The 13,967-nt window shown below is 39.7% G+C and overlaps 1 protein-coding gene and 1 pseudogene across 9 annotated transcripts in view; both read right to left on the bottom strand.

Moving 5' to 3' along the window:
• Positions 1 to 13,967, bottom strand: part of ZDHHC17 (zDHHC palmitoyltransferase 17) — a 118,835-nt gene that overhangs the window by 73,033 nt on the left and 31,835 nt on the right. For all 8 annotated transcript variants that reach the window (XM_051846461.3, XM_002711353.6, XM_070052655.2 and 5 more), the window contains exon 2: positions 11,404 to 11,507. In XM_051846461.3, coding sequence (XP_051702421.3) covers positions 11,404 to 11,507 — 104 coding nt within the window. The remainder of the gene's footprint in view (positions 1 to 11,403; positions 11,508 to 13,967) is intronic.
• Positions 597 to 6,819, bottom strand: LOC100349098 (ADP/ATP translocase 2 pseudogene; annotated as a pseudogene). Its single transcript, XR_016216189.1, has one exon. The product of XR_016216189.1 is annotated as an ADP/ATP translocase 2 pseudogene (transcript).

Genomic DNA, 13,967 nt, shown 5'->3' with positions numbered 1-13,967 from the left:
CCAAGGCAAAATACTGAGTCTTTGGAAACGACACAAAAGCAAATTTAAAGCCGGCGCCGTGGCTCAATAGGTTAATCCTCCACCTTGCGGCGCCGGCACACCGGGTTCTAGTCCCAGTCGGGGCACCGGATTCTGTCCCGGTAGCCCCTCTTCCAGGCCAGCTCTCTGCTGTGGCCAGGGAGTGCAGTGGAGGATGGCCCAGGTGCTTGGGCCCTGCACCCCATGGGAGACCAGGAAAAGCACCTGGATCCTGGCTCCTGCCATCGGATCAGCGCGGTGCGCCGGCTGCAGCGGCGGCCATTGGAGGGTGAACCAACGGCAAAGGAAGACCTTTCTCTCTCTGTCTCTCTCTCTCACTGTCCACTCTGCCTGTCAAAAAAAAAATAAAATAAAATAAAAAAATAAAAAATAAAAAATAAAAAAAAAAAAGCAAATTTAAATAAATTTGGTGATATTTCTAATTTATTCAAAGTAGCCTCTAAAATGGGGGTGGCACATCACATTGAAAGCAAACATTAGAACTTCTACCTATATTCATATCTTATTTAACAGAGAAATTCATTTTACTAACATTTAATATTTAATATTCACCAATATTTTCTTTTAATTTTTATTTATTTTCATTTTATTTCAAAGATAAAGAGGCAGAGAGGATCCTCCACCTGCTGGCACTCTGATATGGGATGAGGGCATCCCAATAAACATTTAAGCCACTGCAACAAACAGCTACCCCATTACTAACATTTCATTCTGCTATACTTTTCTTGGTTCTGTTTTGCATCTGTGAGCACACACATACACACACGGGATAATCAATCTAAGGGAAAAGCAGGAGTTTCACAAATCACAGGAGATGACAATGGTACCTCTATTTGTTTGCCTTGTTCAGAAAATTGTTTACATGTATCCAGTTATGTGAACTAACCATACCTTTAAAAAACAGAATCTTGGGGCAAGTGTTTGCTACAGTAATTCAGACAGCATTTGCGATATCTGCATCCCACATCACAGTGCCTAAGTTTGAGTCCCAGTTCAACTTCTGATTCCAGCTTCCTAGCAGTAGGATATGGCTCAAGTACACAGGTCCTGACACTCACATGGGAGACCCAGGTAGAGTTCCAGGCTCTTGCTGTTGCAGGCATTTGGAGAGACAATCAGTGGAGGAAAGATCTCTCTGTATCTCTCTGCCTTAAAGGAAATGATAAACAAACCAACCCAGAATCTTCCTGACAATTCAAATAAGATAGTAATGATTCTGCAAATCTTTTTTTAACAATACAGAGAATCAAAGGTTATTTTCTACACACCTAAAAGTGAGTATGAAGGGTTTGGAATTGGGGTATAGCAAGTTAAGCCACTGCCTACAACACCAGAATCATGTATGAACACTGATTCTAGCCCCAGCTGTTCGTCTTCAGCTCCAGCTCCCTACTAATATACTTGGGAAAGCAGTGAAGGATGGCCCAAATACTTGGGCCCCTTACACCCACCTGGGAGACCCAAATGGCGCTGCAGGCTACTGGCTTCAGCTATAGGATTAAAATGTTTCATAATTTAATTTTTTAAAAAACCAGAAATTAATGGATTAACACATAGGATAACTAGAATGGTATGTGAATGATAAAGAAGATGCAAGATGTTAGAAGATGGAAGATGCTAGAATACACTTTTTGATGAGAAATAATGAATTAGGGTGGGAGAGATTAACAACAAGATAAAGAAGTTAGCAAAAGGAGCAAAAGAAAAAGTGGACTCTGGGAGTAAGAAAAAGAACCACATGATAGACAGGTGTGCAGAACTGGTGATAGGATGTGAATCCAGGATATGAGGTACTTAACTGTCCAAATATATAATGTCAGAGAAAACAGGCTATCAAAAAAAAACAAAAATAAACTAAATAGGAACAACTATTCATGAAGTCCCATAAAATCTGACATGCATTTATGATACCTGGCATAAGAAGTAAGAGAAAAATACAAAGTTACTTAATGTGTAAGTATCTGCAAAATAATTATTAACACTGGTATCATGCTACCCATTATATTACAAGAAACATGATTGAAAGAAAAAGGCTTCAAATTTTTGGTTACTTCCATATGTAATTAATAAAGCATAATTATAAACTTTCACTATGAGTGTTCCTTGAAATAAAGTAGAACAGGGCAATTTGTTTACTAAATGCTATTGGAACAAGTGAACTTTGTACAAAACACTGAAGAATGAAAGATTACATTAGAGGACTAAAAACCTCTGAAAAGTTTGTCACTCTGCAAAAGCAATGAAAAACTGGCAAAAATTTGCAGAATTAACTTTTCCAGAACTCAAATTACAATACTCAAATGTTCTCAAGAACCCAGAGAACCTTGCTATGAAAAATACTAAAGAGCTAAAGGAAATCATATCTAAAGAACTTAAAGCAAAGTATAAAAACAATGTCTTGGCTGGCGCCGTGGCTCACTAGGCTAATCCTCCACCTTGCGGCGCCGGCAAATCGGGTTCTTGTCCTGGTCGGGGCGCCAGGTTCTGTCCCAGTTGCCCTTCTTCCAGGACAGCTCTCTGCTGTGGCCCGGGAGTGCAGTGGAGGATGGCCCAAGTGCTTGGGCCCTGCACCCCATGGGAGACCAGGAGAAGTACCTGGCTCCTGCCATCGGATCAGCGCGGTGCGCCGGCCGCAGCGCACCCGCCGTGGCGGCCATTGGAGGGTGAACCAATGGCAAAGGAAGACCTTTCTCTCTGTCTCGCTCTCTCACTCTCCACTCTGCCTGTCAAAAAAAAAAAAAAAAAAAAAAGAAAAGAAAAGAAAAACACAATGTCTCACCTACTGAAGACTATCAGTAAAGAGAAATTATAAACAGGGCTCATAGAAATTCTAGAGGTGAAAACTACAGTAACTGAAATGAAAAATTCATCAAGCAGGCCAACACTGTGGTGTACTGGCTTAAAGCTGCTGCCTGTGATGCCAGCAACCGCTACTGAAGCACAAGTCCAAGTCCAGACTGTTTCACTTCCTTTTTTTTTTATTGTGTATATTTTTATTTCTTCAAATTATTTATCAGGTGTGACTGAAATAAAAAAATGTAATTGAGTCCCATCATCATCATCATCATCATGGAAATGGCTTTAAGAGAAAACTGGTCAGAAGAATATTATTGCTTCCCATTTTCAACCAGCACATAGTTGCTTTTGATAAGACAGACAAGAGCCTGTCAAGAATGCTCAAGATTATAATACAACATGCCTGTTTACAGGGGAACAAACCTAGGGAATAACTTATGTGAACTTCTTGATTTCATCATACAAGACAAGCACAAAAGCACCACCCATGCCTCTGAGGACGTTGGACCATGCACCCTTGAAAAACGCTTTGCCTCCTTCATCATGAGCAATCTTCCTCCAGCAGTCAAGTGTGCCTGTGTACATGATATCAGTTCCTTTACGCCCCGACTGCATCATCATGCGCCGACGAACAGTGTCAAATGGATAGGAAGTCAACCCAGCAACAGCAGTGACAGACTGCGCGATCATCCAGCTGATGAAGATGTGCGTGTTCTTGGGATCTGGAAGCATTCCTTTTGTGGTGTCATAGATACCAAAGTAGGCAGCCCGGTAGATGATAATGCCCTGTACAGACACATTAAAGCCTTGGTACAGGCCCCTAATCCCATCAGATTTGTAGATCTTAACCAGGCAGTCACTGAGGCCTCTGAATTCCCTTTCAGCTCCAGCTTTGCCCACGTCAGCTGCTAGACGGGTACGGGCAAAATCAAGAGGGTACACAAAACACAAGGATGTGGCTCCAGCAGCACCACCTGATGCCAGATTTCCTGCAAAGTAGCGCCAAAACTGGGTCCTCTTGTCCACGCCACCCAGAAAGATCTGCTTGTATTTATCTTTGAAGGCAAAGTTGAGAGCCTGGGTGGGGAAGTATCTGATGACACTGGCCAGGTTACCACGCCAGAAGGACAGGATTCCCTGCTCCTTGGGGTTACGAACCACGCAGTCTATAATGCCCTTGTATTGCTTATCGGCAGTGATTTGCTTGCTGGCATGCTGCACCTGCAGCAGCAGCTTGACCCTCTCGATGGGCGCTACCGCGGTCTTGGAGATGGCCGCAGCCACTCCACCTGCCAGAAAGTCCTTGGCGAAGGACACAGAGGCATCTGTCATGTTGGAAGGAAAGAGGAGCCAGGCGACTGCGGGACAGGACTGGGCTGGGAACCGGCTTGGACTCCGGGACTCTGGGCCAGACTGTTTCACTTCCAATGCAGATCCCTGCTAATGCACCTGGGAAAGCAGCAGAAGATGGCCCAAGTACTTGAGCCTCTGCCACCCACATTGGATATTCAGATGGGGTTCCTGGCTCCTGCTTTCAGCCTGACCAGCCAAGGGTATTGTAGCCACTTGGTAAGCGAACCAGCCAATGAAAAGATCTCTTTCCCTCTCTGACATTCTTCTTTTCAAATAAATAAAAACAAGTATTTAAAAAAAAAAAAAGTCATGAAGGAACTTAAAATCATACTTGAGCGGGCAGAAGAAAAAAATATCGATGATAAACATATACACGCACAAAATGAACAGAGCCATCATCAAACATATACAGGAAGAAAGGAGAAAAAGTGGAAAAAGAATATTTAAGACATAACAGCAAGAAACTTCCCAAACTGAATGCAAAATATCAATCTATATATATCTAAGATCCACACATACATACATATTGTCTCTACACACACAATCTATGCACTTAGGAAGCTTGATTAGCTAATCTTAGCAGGAAATTTGGAGACTCAAACCTAGGCATCAAAATCAAACTGTTAGAAACTAAAGGGAATTTTAACAGAGGCCAAGAAAGAAAAAAAAATGGGGGAGTCATCACATAAAAGAATTCTCAACAGGTAATAGAGGAATTGTGGACTAATAAAGACAAAAGATATATAGAAGAAAAGAAATAAAATGTTAGATACAAATGTCACTTCATCACTAATTACATTTTTTAAAAGATTTATTTATTTTAAAGTCAGAGTTAGAGAGAAGGAAAGGCAGAGACAGAGAGAGGTCTTCCATTCGCTGGTTCACTCCCCAATTGGCTGCAACAGCCAGAGCTGTGCAGATCTGGAAGGCAGGAGCTTATTCCATGTCTCCCTCGCGGGTGCAGGGGTCCAAGTACTTGGGCTATCTTCTACTGCTTTTCCAGCCCATAGCAGAGAGCTGGGTTGAAGTGGGGCAGCCGAGACTTGAACCAGCGGCCATACGGCTTGCCGGTACTGCAGGCGGCAGCTTTACCCACTACACCACAGCACTGGCCCCCATCGCTAATTACATTATATGTAAATGCATTAATTCCTCCAATTACAAGAATGTAGATTTCTTGAGATTTTTGTTATAGCTGAACAATAAGGATTATTGTTCAATATGTGTATTCAAAGAGAGGGGGAAAAGCCCACACTTTAAAAAATGTTTGTCTTAATGAAACAATTGTAGTTGTAAGTCGCTTACCAATAGGAATATGTTCTGAGAAGTATGTCATTAGGCAGTTCCATTATTGTGTGATCACAGAGTATGCTTACACAAATCTAGATGGGCTGGCCCTCTATACTCCTGAGCTACATAGTTTAAGTCTAATGCTCCCAGGCCACAAACCTGTGCAGCATCCTACCGTGTACTCAATACTGTAGGCAATTTTAACACAGTGCTAAGTACTTATGTATTTCAACTTATCTAACTATAGACAACTTAAGAGGAAAAATATACAAGATAAAAGTTGGTACACTTGTATAGGGCTCTTATCATAAATGGAGCTTATAAGCTTGAGTTGCTAAGGGTGAGTGAGTGAATGTGAAGGCCTATGACATTACTATGAACTTTATAAACACTGTACACTTAGGCTAAAGTTATGAAAATTTTTCTTTGTCCAACAATAATCTAACGTTAGCTTATTGAATTCTTTTCTTTTTAAATTTTGAGATAGTGAATATCAGTTTTTTCTTAAATTTATTTATTTGAAAGGCAGAGTTAGAGAGGCAGAGGCAGAGACAGAAAGAGAGAGAGAGAATCTTCCATCTGTTGGTTCACTCCCCAAAGGGCTGCAACCGCCAGAGCTGAGCCAATCAGAAGCCAGGAGCCAGAGGCTTCTTCCGGGTCTCCCACACAGGTTCAGGGGCCAAGGGACTTGGGGCCATCTTCCACTGCTTTTCCAGGTGCATTAGCAGGGAGTTTGGCTCAGAAGCGGAGCAGCCAGAACTTGAACTGGCACCCATATGGAATGCCAGCACTGCAGATGGCAGCTCTACCACTATGCCACAGAACCAGCCCCACTTCTTAAGTTTTTTAATCCTCTTATTCTGAATGCTTTTCCAATAGCATTTAGCTTAAAACATATATTACCATATAGCTGTACAAAAAAGTCTTTTTTTATCTTTAATATATAAGTTTTCCACTAAAATTTTCTTTATTTTTTTTTTTTTAAACTTTTCTGCTGGCCGGCGCCGTGGCTCAATAGGCTAATCCTCCGCCTGTGGTGCCAGCACACCAGGTTCTAGTCCCAGTCGGGGCACTGGATTCTGTCCTGGTTGCCCCTCTTCCAGGCCAGCTCTCTGCTGTGGCCCGGGAGTGCAGTGGAGGATGGCCCAAGTGCTTGGGCCCTGCACCCGCATGGGAGACCAGGAGAAGCACCTGGTTCCTGGCTTTGGATTGGCGCAGTGCGCCGGCCGCAGCACACCAGCAGCGGCGGCCATTGGAGGGTGAACCAACGGCAAAAGGAAGACCTTTCTCTCTGTCTCGCTCTCTCACTGTCCACTCTGCCTGTCCAAAAAAAAAAAAAAAAAAAAACTTTTCTGCTAAAATGTAAAACACAAACACACATTAGAAGAGGCTACACAGGGTCAGGATTATCAATATCACTGTCTCCCCCTCCTCCATACTTTGTCCCACTGGAAGCTCTTCAAGGGCAATAACACATGGAACTGTCATCTCCTATGATAACAATGCCTTCCTCTGGAATACCACCTCAAAGTCTCCCTGAGATTCTTTTACAGTTTACCTTTTTTAATATATGTAGGAAGATATGTTAAAATAATAATAAAAGTATAATACTGTAAACACATAAACCAGTAACATAATCATTTTTACCAAGTAATGTGTACCGTACATAACTGCATGCACTATACTTTTATATAACTTGCAGTGCAATTATCAGTATCATTACAAGACATGTCAGTAATATACTGTGCAATACCATTAAGATAACTGATTAAGTAACAGAAATTTTTCAGCTACACCATGACGTTACAAGACTATTATTGTACATACAGCCTATACAACTATGAAAACTGCTACCTGTACTTCTCAGGCTAGTAATATGGAATACATCTGTCTCTTTTTTAAATTTTCAAATATTTTCCAAGTTTTTTTAATCTTTATACAGATGACATTTTCTGAGAATTTCCAAATGTTTTCAGAAATAAAAATTTAGACATTTTTAGTCTATATTTTAAGAGCAATACAACTAATAAAATGAGTACTATTATAAATGTTCAAATTGAAAGAAGTAAGAAAACAGTCCCTAACATAAAGGTCAAGTCTACGGGGTTGGCACTGTGGCACAGTAGGTAAAGCCACAACCTGCAATGCCAGCATCCCATATGGGCACCAGTTTGTGTCCTGGCTGCTCCACTTTCAATTCAGCTTCCTGCTAATGGCTTGGGAAAAGTAGCAAACGATGGCCCAAGTCCTTGGGCCACGTCAGAGACCCAGATGAAGCTTCTTGCTTCAGGTGGGCCCAGTTGTGGCCATCTGGGAAGTAAACCAATGGATGGAAGATCTGTCTCTAACTCCAACTTTCAATTAAATAAACCTTAAAAAATATTAACAGTTGGGGAAAACAAGGACCTAATGGGGGTGGGGGGAGCATATAGGTGCTAAAGCACCTTAAGCAGAAACAACTTTTGAAAAATCTTAGGGTAGATCCCTATCAACTTCGATCAAGAAGTAACAGGAGTCAGCTCTGTGGTGCAGCGGGTTAACGCCCTAGCCTGAAGCGCCAGCATCCCATATGGGTGCTGGTTCTAGTCCCAGCTGCTCCTCTTCTGATCCAGCTCTCTGCTATGGCCTGGGATAGCAGTAGAAGATAGCCCAAGTCCTTGAGCCCCTGCACCCATGTGGGAGACCCAGAAAAAGCTCCTGGCTTCAGATCGGCGTAGCTCTGGCCATTGCAGCCAATTGGGGAGTGAACCAGTGGATGGAAGACCTCTCTCTCTCTCTCTCTCTACTCTCTCTGTGTAACTCTGATGTTCAAATAAATAAAATAAATCTTAAAAAAAAAAAAAAAAAAGTAACAGGCTGGGGCTGTGGCATAGTGGGTAAAGCCACTGCCTGTGGTGCTGGCATCCCATATGGACACTGGTTCACGTCCTGGCTGCTCCACTTCCGAACCAGCTCTCTCCTATGGCCTGGGAAAGCAGTAGAAGATGGCCCAAGTCCTTGTGACCCTGCACCCATGTGAGAGATCCAGAAAAGGTTCCCTAGCTTCAGATTGGCCTGACTCCAGCCACTGCGGCCATTTGGGGAGTGAACCAGCGGATGGAAGACTTCTTTCTCTCTCTCTGCCTCTCTGTAACTCTGCCTTTCAAGTAAATAAATAAATCTTAAAAATATAAAATAAAAAAAGTAACAGGTAACACTCCAGAGAGTATTTACAATCTCCTAAGCACATAGCACTTTTGTTATGCATTAGCTATTTTCATATTGGAATCACACCAATCATTTTGTTAAATGATTATCCTATTCATGATTACCAAGAAGTAGGATCTTTCCTTAGCAGAAAAGATTCCGAACCAACTACTACTGCTACCATTAACTGGTCAAGACTCTTCAACTTTCTCTTCAGCTTCTCCCTCTGTGACCTATCCTCACCAGATCAGGGGGGTAAATAATTATTCACTGGTTCCAACTACAAGACCTAGAGCACAAACTGAGCTGAAGGAAAACTGGAAAACAAAAGAGGGAACAGACATGAGGACAGAAATATGAGAAAGCTGAAAACAGTGCACATACTGTAGAGAAAAATAACAGCAATAATTATTTTTAGATAAAGCACCTATTCCCACTCAGAGTATCTTCAATGTATTAAAGAGTTAAAATTCAAGTAAGTGCAAGACTAGAAGGGATAGTATCTCATGTCAAAACATATAAAAGATAATTAAACTTGCAATTTACAAAGCATAAAAGGCTCAATTAACAGGGCTATCATGTACTACAGAACAATTACATTAATAAAGTTAGTCCTTGTTTTCTGAAATTGAAAATTAACTAGAAGTCCTAGTATTTTGTTGTAGGTTTTTGTGGTTTTTTTTTTTTCCAAGGGCCCCCAGGTCAAAAAGTTTCAGCTGTTTGACAAAATGAAATATTTTCTTAATGTTTAAAGGCCTAAGATAACTGGAGAAAGCATTGAGATCCATGTAATTTTAACATGAACTGAATTTATATACCGAAATGTAGTATTCTGCTTCTTCTTTCTACTGTAATAAGCAATTTCCAAGTAAATATCAAGTAGGAAGAGAGCACTATGAACATAATTAATTGTGTTGTGATAACAGAAATTTTAAGAGCTTTGTTTTGTTGTTGTATGCATAAAGAAAACAAGATTACATGGGCTATTCAAGTTTTAAAATGTGTACTTAGGAGAGATAGGTTATTCACACCTAAACACAAAAAGAAACAAACATAACTTTTTATAGTTTCTCTATGTTGTATTACTTAAAGTCCATGCAAAGGATGAAATCACTTAATAATCAAATCATAAAGATCTACTATTATTAATCTTTCATGGGACTCACAGGATCCTTTGAAAGTTATAAAACTTGAGGCCGGTGCTATGGCATATCAAGTAAAGTCGCCACCTGCAGTGCCAGCATCCCATATGGGCGCCAGTTCAAGTCCCAGCTGCTCCACTTCCCATCTAGCTCTCTGCTATGGCCTGGGAAAGCAGAAGATTGGGCCTCTGTACCTGCATGGGAGACCTGGAGGAGGCTACTGGCTTTGGATTGGCACAGCTCCGGCCACTGCGGCCAACTGGAGAGTGAACCAGTGGATAGAAGACCTCTGTCTGCCTCTCCTCTCCTCTCTCTGTTTAACTGACTTTCAAATAAATAAATCTTTTAAAGAAAAAAGTCCTAAGACTCTACCCAAAAAAAATGATCTAACAAACAAACTTTTGCAAACAATTCTAGGAAAATCAAGGGATTCAAGGGAAGTCTAAAATTCTTCCTAGGATCCAGGAAAGGATGCTAAGTAATTTATACCTTCTAAACAAGTATTAATAAAGGCCATACTGTTTTGAAATTTGTTTTTCACTGAGAGGTGTCATAATTTCCATCATTCCATGTAATAAATATTAAGAAGCTAAAAGCGCCTCAGTTTTACTTAGTTTACTTGCTGGTATAACATATCACTCCATGTCAATGAACAGATGATCATCAAGACCAATAAAAACATATACCTGAAGTAATTCCATTGTGAATATATTAACTCTGCCAGATGCAACGAACTTCAGACAATTCTTAAGAACCTGTGAACTAAACACAGTTTCTCTTCTTTGCAGATAAAAATATCAGCTTGTATTTCAAGTTTTATAAGATTTGCATTAAAATATTCTTAGATTTACTCTTTTCCTTGGCCTATCTCAAATAACTTTATAATCTGGCATTCTAAAGGTCATTATGTTAGGCAACTTTGTAATCTTTCCCTCAGCACAGGTTAAATAAACATGTGTGTGTGGGTGTATGTGTGTGGCCCTCCATATCCACAAATTTATCAACCATGAACCAAAAATATTTGGAGAAAAAAAACCTGTATTAATCATGTACAGATTTTTTTTCCTAAACAGTGTAGCAACTATTTACAAAGATTTACATTGTGACGGGTGTTATAAGTAATCTAGAGATGATTTAAGATACATGGGAAGATACACCTAAGTTGTATGTTAATACTATGATACTATTATGTAAGGAACTTGAACATCTATGGATTTTGGGGGGGCCTGGAACTAATCCCCCAAAGACACAAATATACATATAAACATATGTATTTGACATTAACTATGTTTTATTTATAATCAGTGAACCTAGTTGAGGGGGAGAGGAATATTGGTTGTATACTAATGCTCACCATTAAAAGTATTAATACTAATATTTTTTGATTCTCCATAACCAGTCTTAATATTCTTAAGGGCATAATAATAAATCTCGTAAAGATCAGCAATTACCAAAAGGTAACAGAACCATTCATTTAACCAATGGGAAACAACCAAATTTACTTAAGATACTGATTTTTCTACCAAATGTTTTAAGACTCATATTTCACTTAAAATGCAGATTTCAAAGAACAGGACAACTACAATAAAAACCTTACTGTGTAGCCTTGACTATGTCCCATGTGCTATAATCATCAATGTGAGTTTTCCGTCCAAGAGGTTCACCATATCCATGGTTAAAATGGCTTTGGGGTTTGATTTCCTGTTAAAGACAAAATTACACACAGTCAAGAATTTTTAAAAGAGACTATGTAGAATATTTGAGTATTTTACACCAGTGTTTTTGTGCTGCCTGAAGAATGTTCATTATCAAAATGAGTGGTTTTGCCTTATTCTGAAATCCATACTCTTTAGGGAAAAAACATTTTCAAGTAGATACATACCTTGTGCAGTTTCTCAAAAAAGCTATTAGAAATTACTGATGAATCAGCACCACAGAACTCTTACCTCTATATCAAATCAACTCTCCTTCAAACTTTCCTATTATTCTGCAAAATACGTAGCTCTAACACTACACTTTACAACTTTCATCACATGTACCACCCTATTTACCAAATAAATTCTAAAGACCTTATGAAAGAAACCCAAGGATATTATTATTCTATTATTTTCAGATTTTATCTTCTCTTCCACGCCTCATTGAGGACTTGCTAAACATCTTCTATTAAACAAATAAGGAACAATGGAGCTACTCTGATCAAATATAAAATGTTTCAAAAATGTCAATATCCTCAAGATACTAAACTTTTATATGAAATATTAATCACAGTTCTACAGAATACTGCATCCATTCAAAGTTAATGCTGTGTGTAATTTTCTATTTAAGACATAAAATTAGGGCAGGCAGATGGCACAGCAGTTAAGATACTGCTTAGGATGACATCCCAAATCCAAGTGGTCTATGCTCAACTCCCAGCTGTGCTTCCAATCCAGCTTCCTGGTAACACACACCCTAGGTGGTAGCAGATGAGGGCTCATTTGCGTCCGTGCCCCCTACATGGGAGACCTGGAATGAGTTCCAGGCTCCTGGCTTAGCCCAAGCTATTATAGGCATTAGGAGAATTTATCAGCTGATGGAAGACTCCTCTGTCTCTCAAACTCATACTCTTCTTTCAAACACATAAAGAAATGTCAAATCTGCTATATAATGTCAGCTTTCCCAATGTAATATGGCACTAAGATACAATTGTTTGTTTTCATGAAAACAGAAAATCTGAGTATACTCAGCTCTAATGTCATCAGTTCAAATTGCTGTTTCTGATCTTTTCTACAAATGTAAGTAAGAAGGCCTATCCTAATAAAATATTTAAAAAGAAAGAAATTCTTCAAAGGATTTATGCTCTCTTGCCTATGGTCACATTACCTACCACTAAAATTTAAAACAAAGTTATGCACACTTTACTGGAGCTTTAGCTTCTCTAGCCACATTACATGAGAAATTCAAAACTAATGTCGCTGAGCCATAAATTTAGAAATCTGAATATTGTCAATAAAAGGGAAATAAAATTTCACAAAAGCAAATTCTGCTTAGTATTTAACCTTTCAAGGGACAAATGCTTATTCCTTATAAAATGCTATTGCTGATATCAAAATACCACAGTAAAAATCATATAGCCACAGCAGCAGAAAAAAGGAAGCACGCATCATTCTAAAGACAAGATTCACAATACACTACTGAGAATTTATTAACTGATTTTTCAAAATTTTCTCTCTCTCTCTTTCTTTCTTTCAAAGGCAGAGTTACAGAGATGGAGAGACAGAGACAGACATTTTCCATCTACTGGTTCACTCCCCAAATGGCCACAACTGAGGCCAGAGCAAGGGCTTCACCAGGGTCTCCCATGTGGGTGGCTGGGGCCCAAACAATTAGGCCATCTTCTACTGCTTTTCCCAGGCCATTAGTAGGGAGCTGGATTGGAAGTGGAGCAACTGGGACACACCAGCATGGCAGACAATGGCTTTACCAGCTGTTTTTAAGAGATTATTCTTCAATCAACCCAGATGTCCATCAACTGTTGACTGGATAAGGAAATTTTGATATATATATACACTACGGAGTACTACACAACTTTAAGAAGAAAGACAGAGAAAGGAAGGAAGGAAGGAAGGAAGGAAGGAAGGAAGGAAGGAAGGAAGGAAGGAAGGAAGGAAGGAAGGAAGGAAGGAAGGAAGGAGGAAAGAAGGGAGGAAGGAAGGAAGGAAAGAAAGAAGGAAAGAAAGAAGGAAAGAAGGAAAGAAGGAAAGAAGGAAAGAAATCCTGTCTTTTGCAACACTATTGTTGTAACTGGAAACCATTAGTAAGCCAGACCCAAAAAGACAGATATCATGGTTTCCCTGATCCAAGGTAACAGAGTATCTGAAAAGTAACGTATTGGAATGAAACAGACATTTAGAGAATCCATGATTGTTTATAGCCCTTGTTTCTTCCACTGAGCAACAGTATTTTGTTTTGTCTCTCTTCATACTATTTGTTGAACTCTTACTTAGAGTAAACTATACGATTATTCAGTATCCTGAAAATAGATCACTGTAAAAATTAAAAGGAAGTAATGGAAGCATTGAAACATGGGCATGGGGGGGGGGTAGGAGGGATTGCACTAAGTTCCTAAATTGGTACATATGAAATATATAAAACTTATATAACTTAAAAAAAATCTTAAAA

This window comes from Oryctolagus cuniculus, chromosome 11 (assembly GCF_051225735.1).
Source record: "Oryctolagus cuniculus isolate XC-2025 breed Fujian yellow rabbit chromosome 11, ASM5122573v1, whole genome shotgun sequence".
NCBI classification, from domain to species: domain Eukaryota; kingdom Metazoa; phylum Chordata; class Mammalia; order Lagomorpha; family Leporidae; genus Oryctolagus; species Oryctolagus cuniculus.
This window is presented reverse-complemented; position numbering and strand designations above follow the sequence as displayed.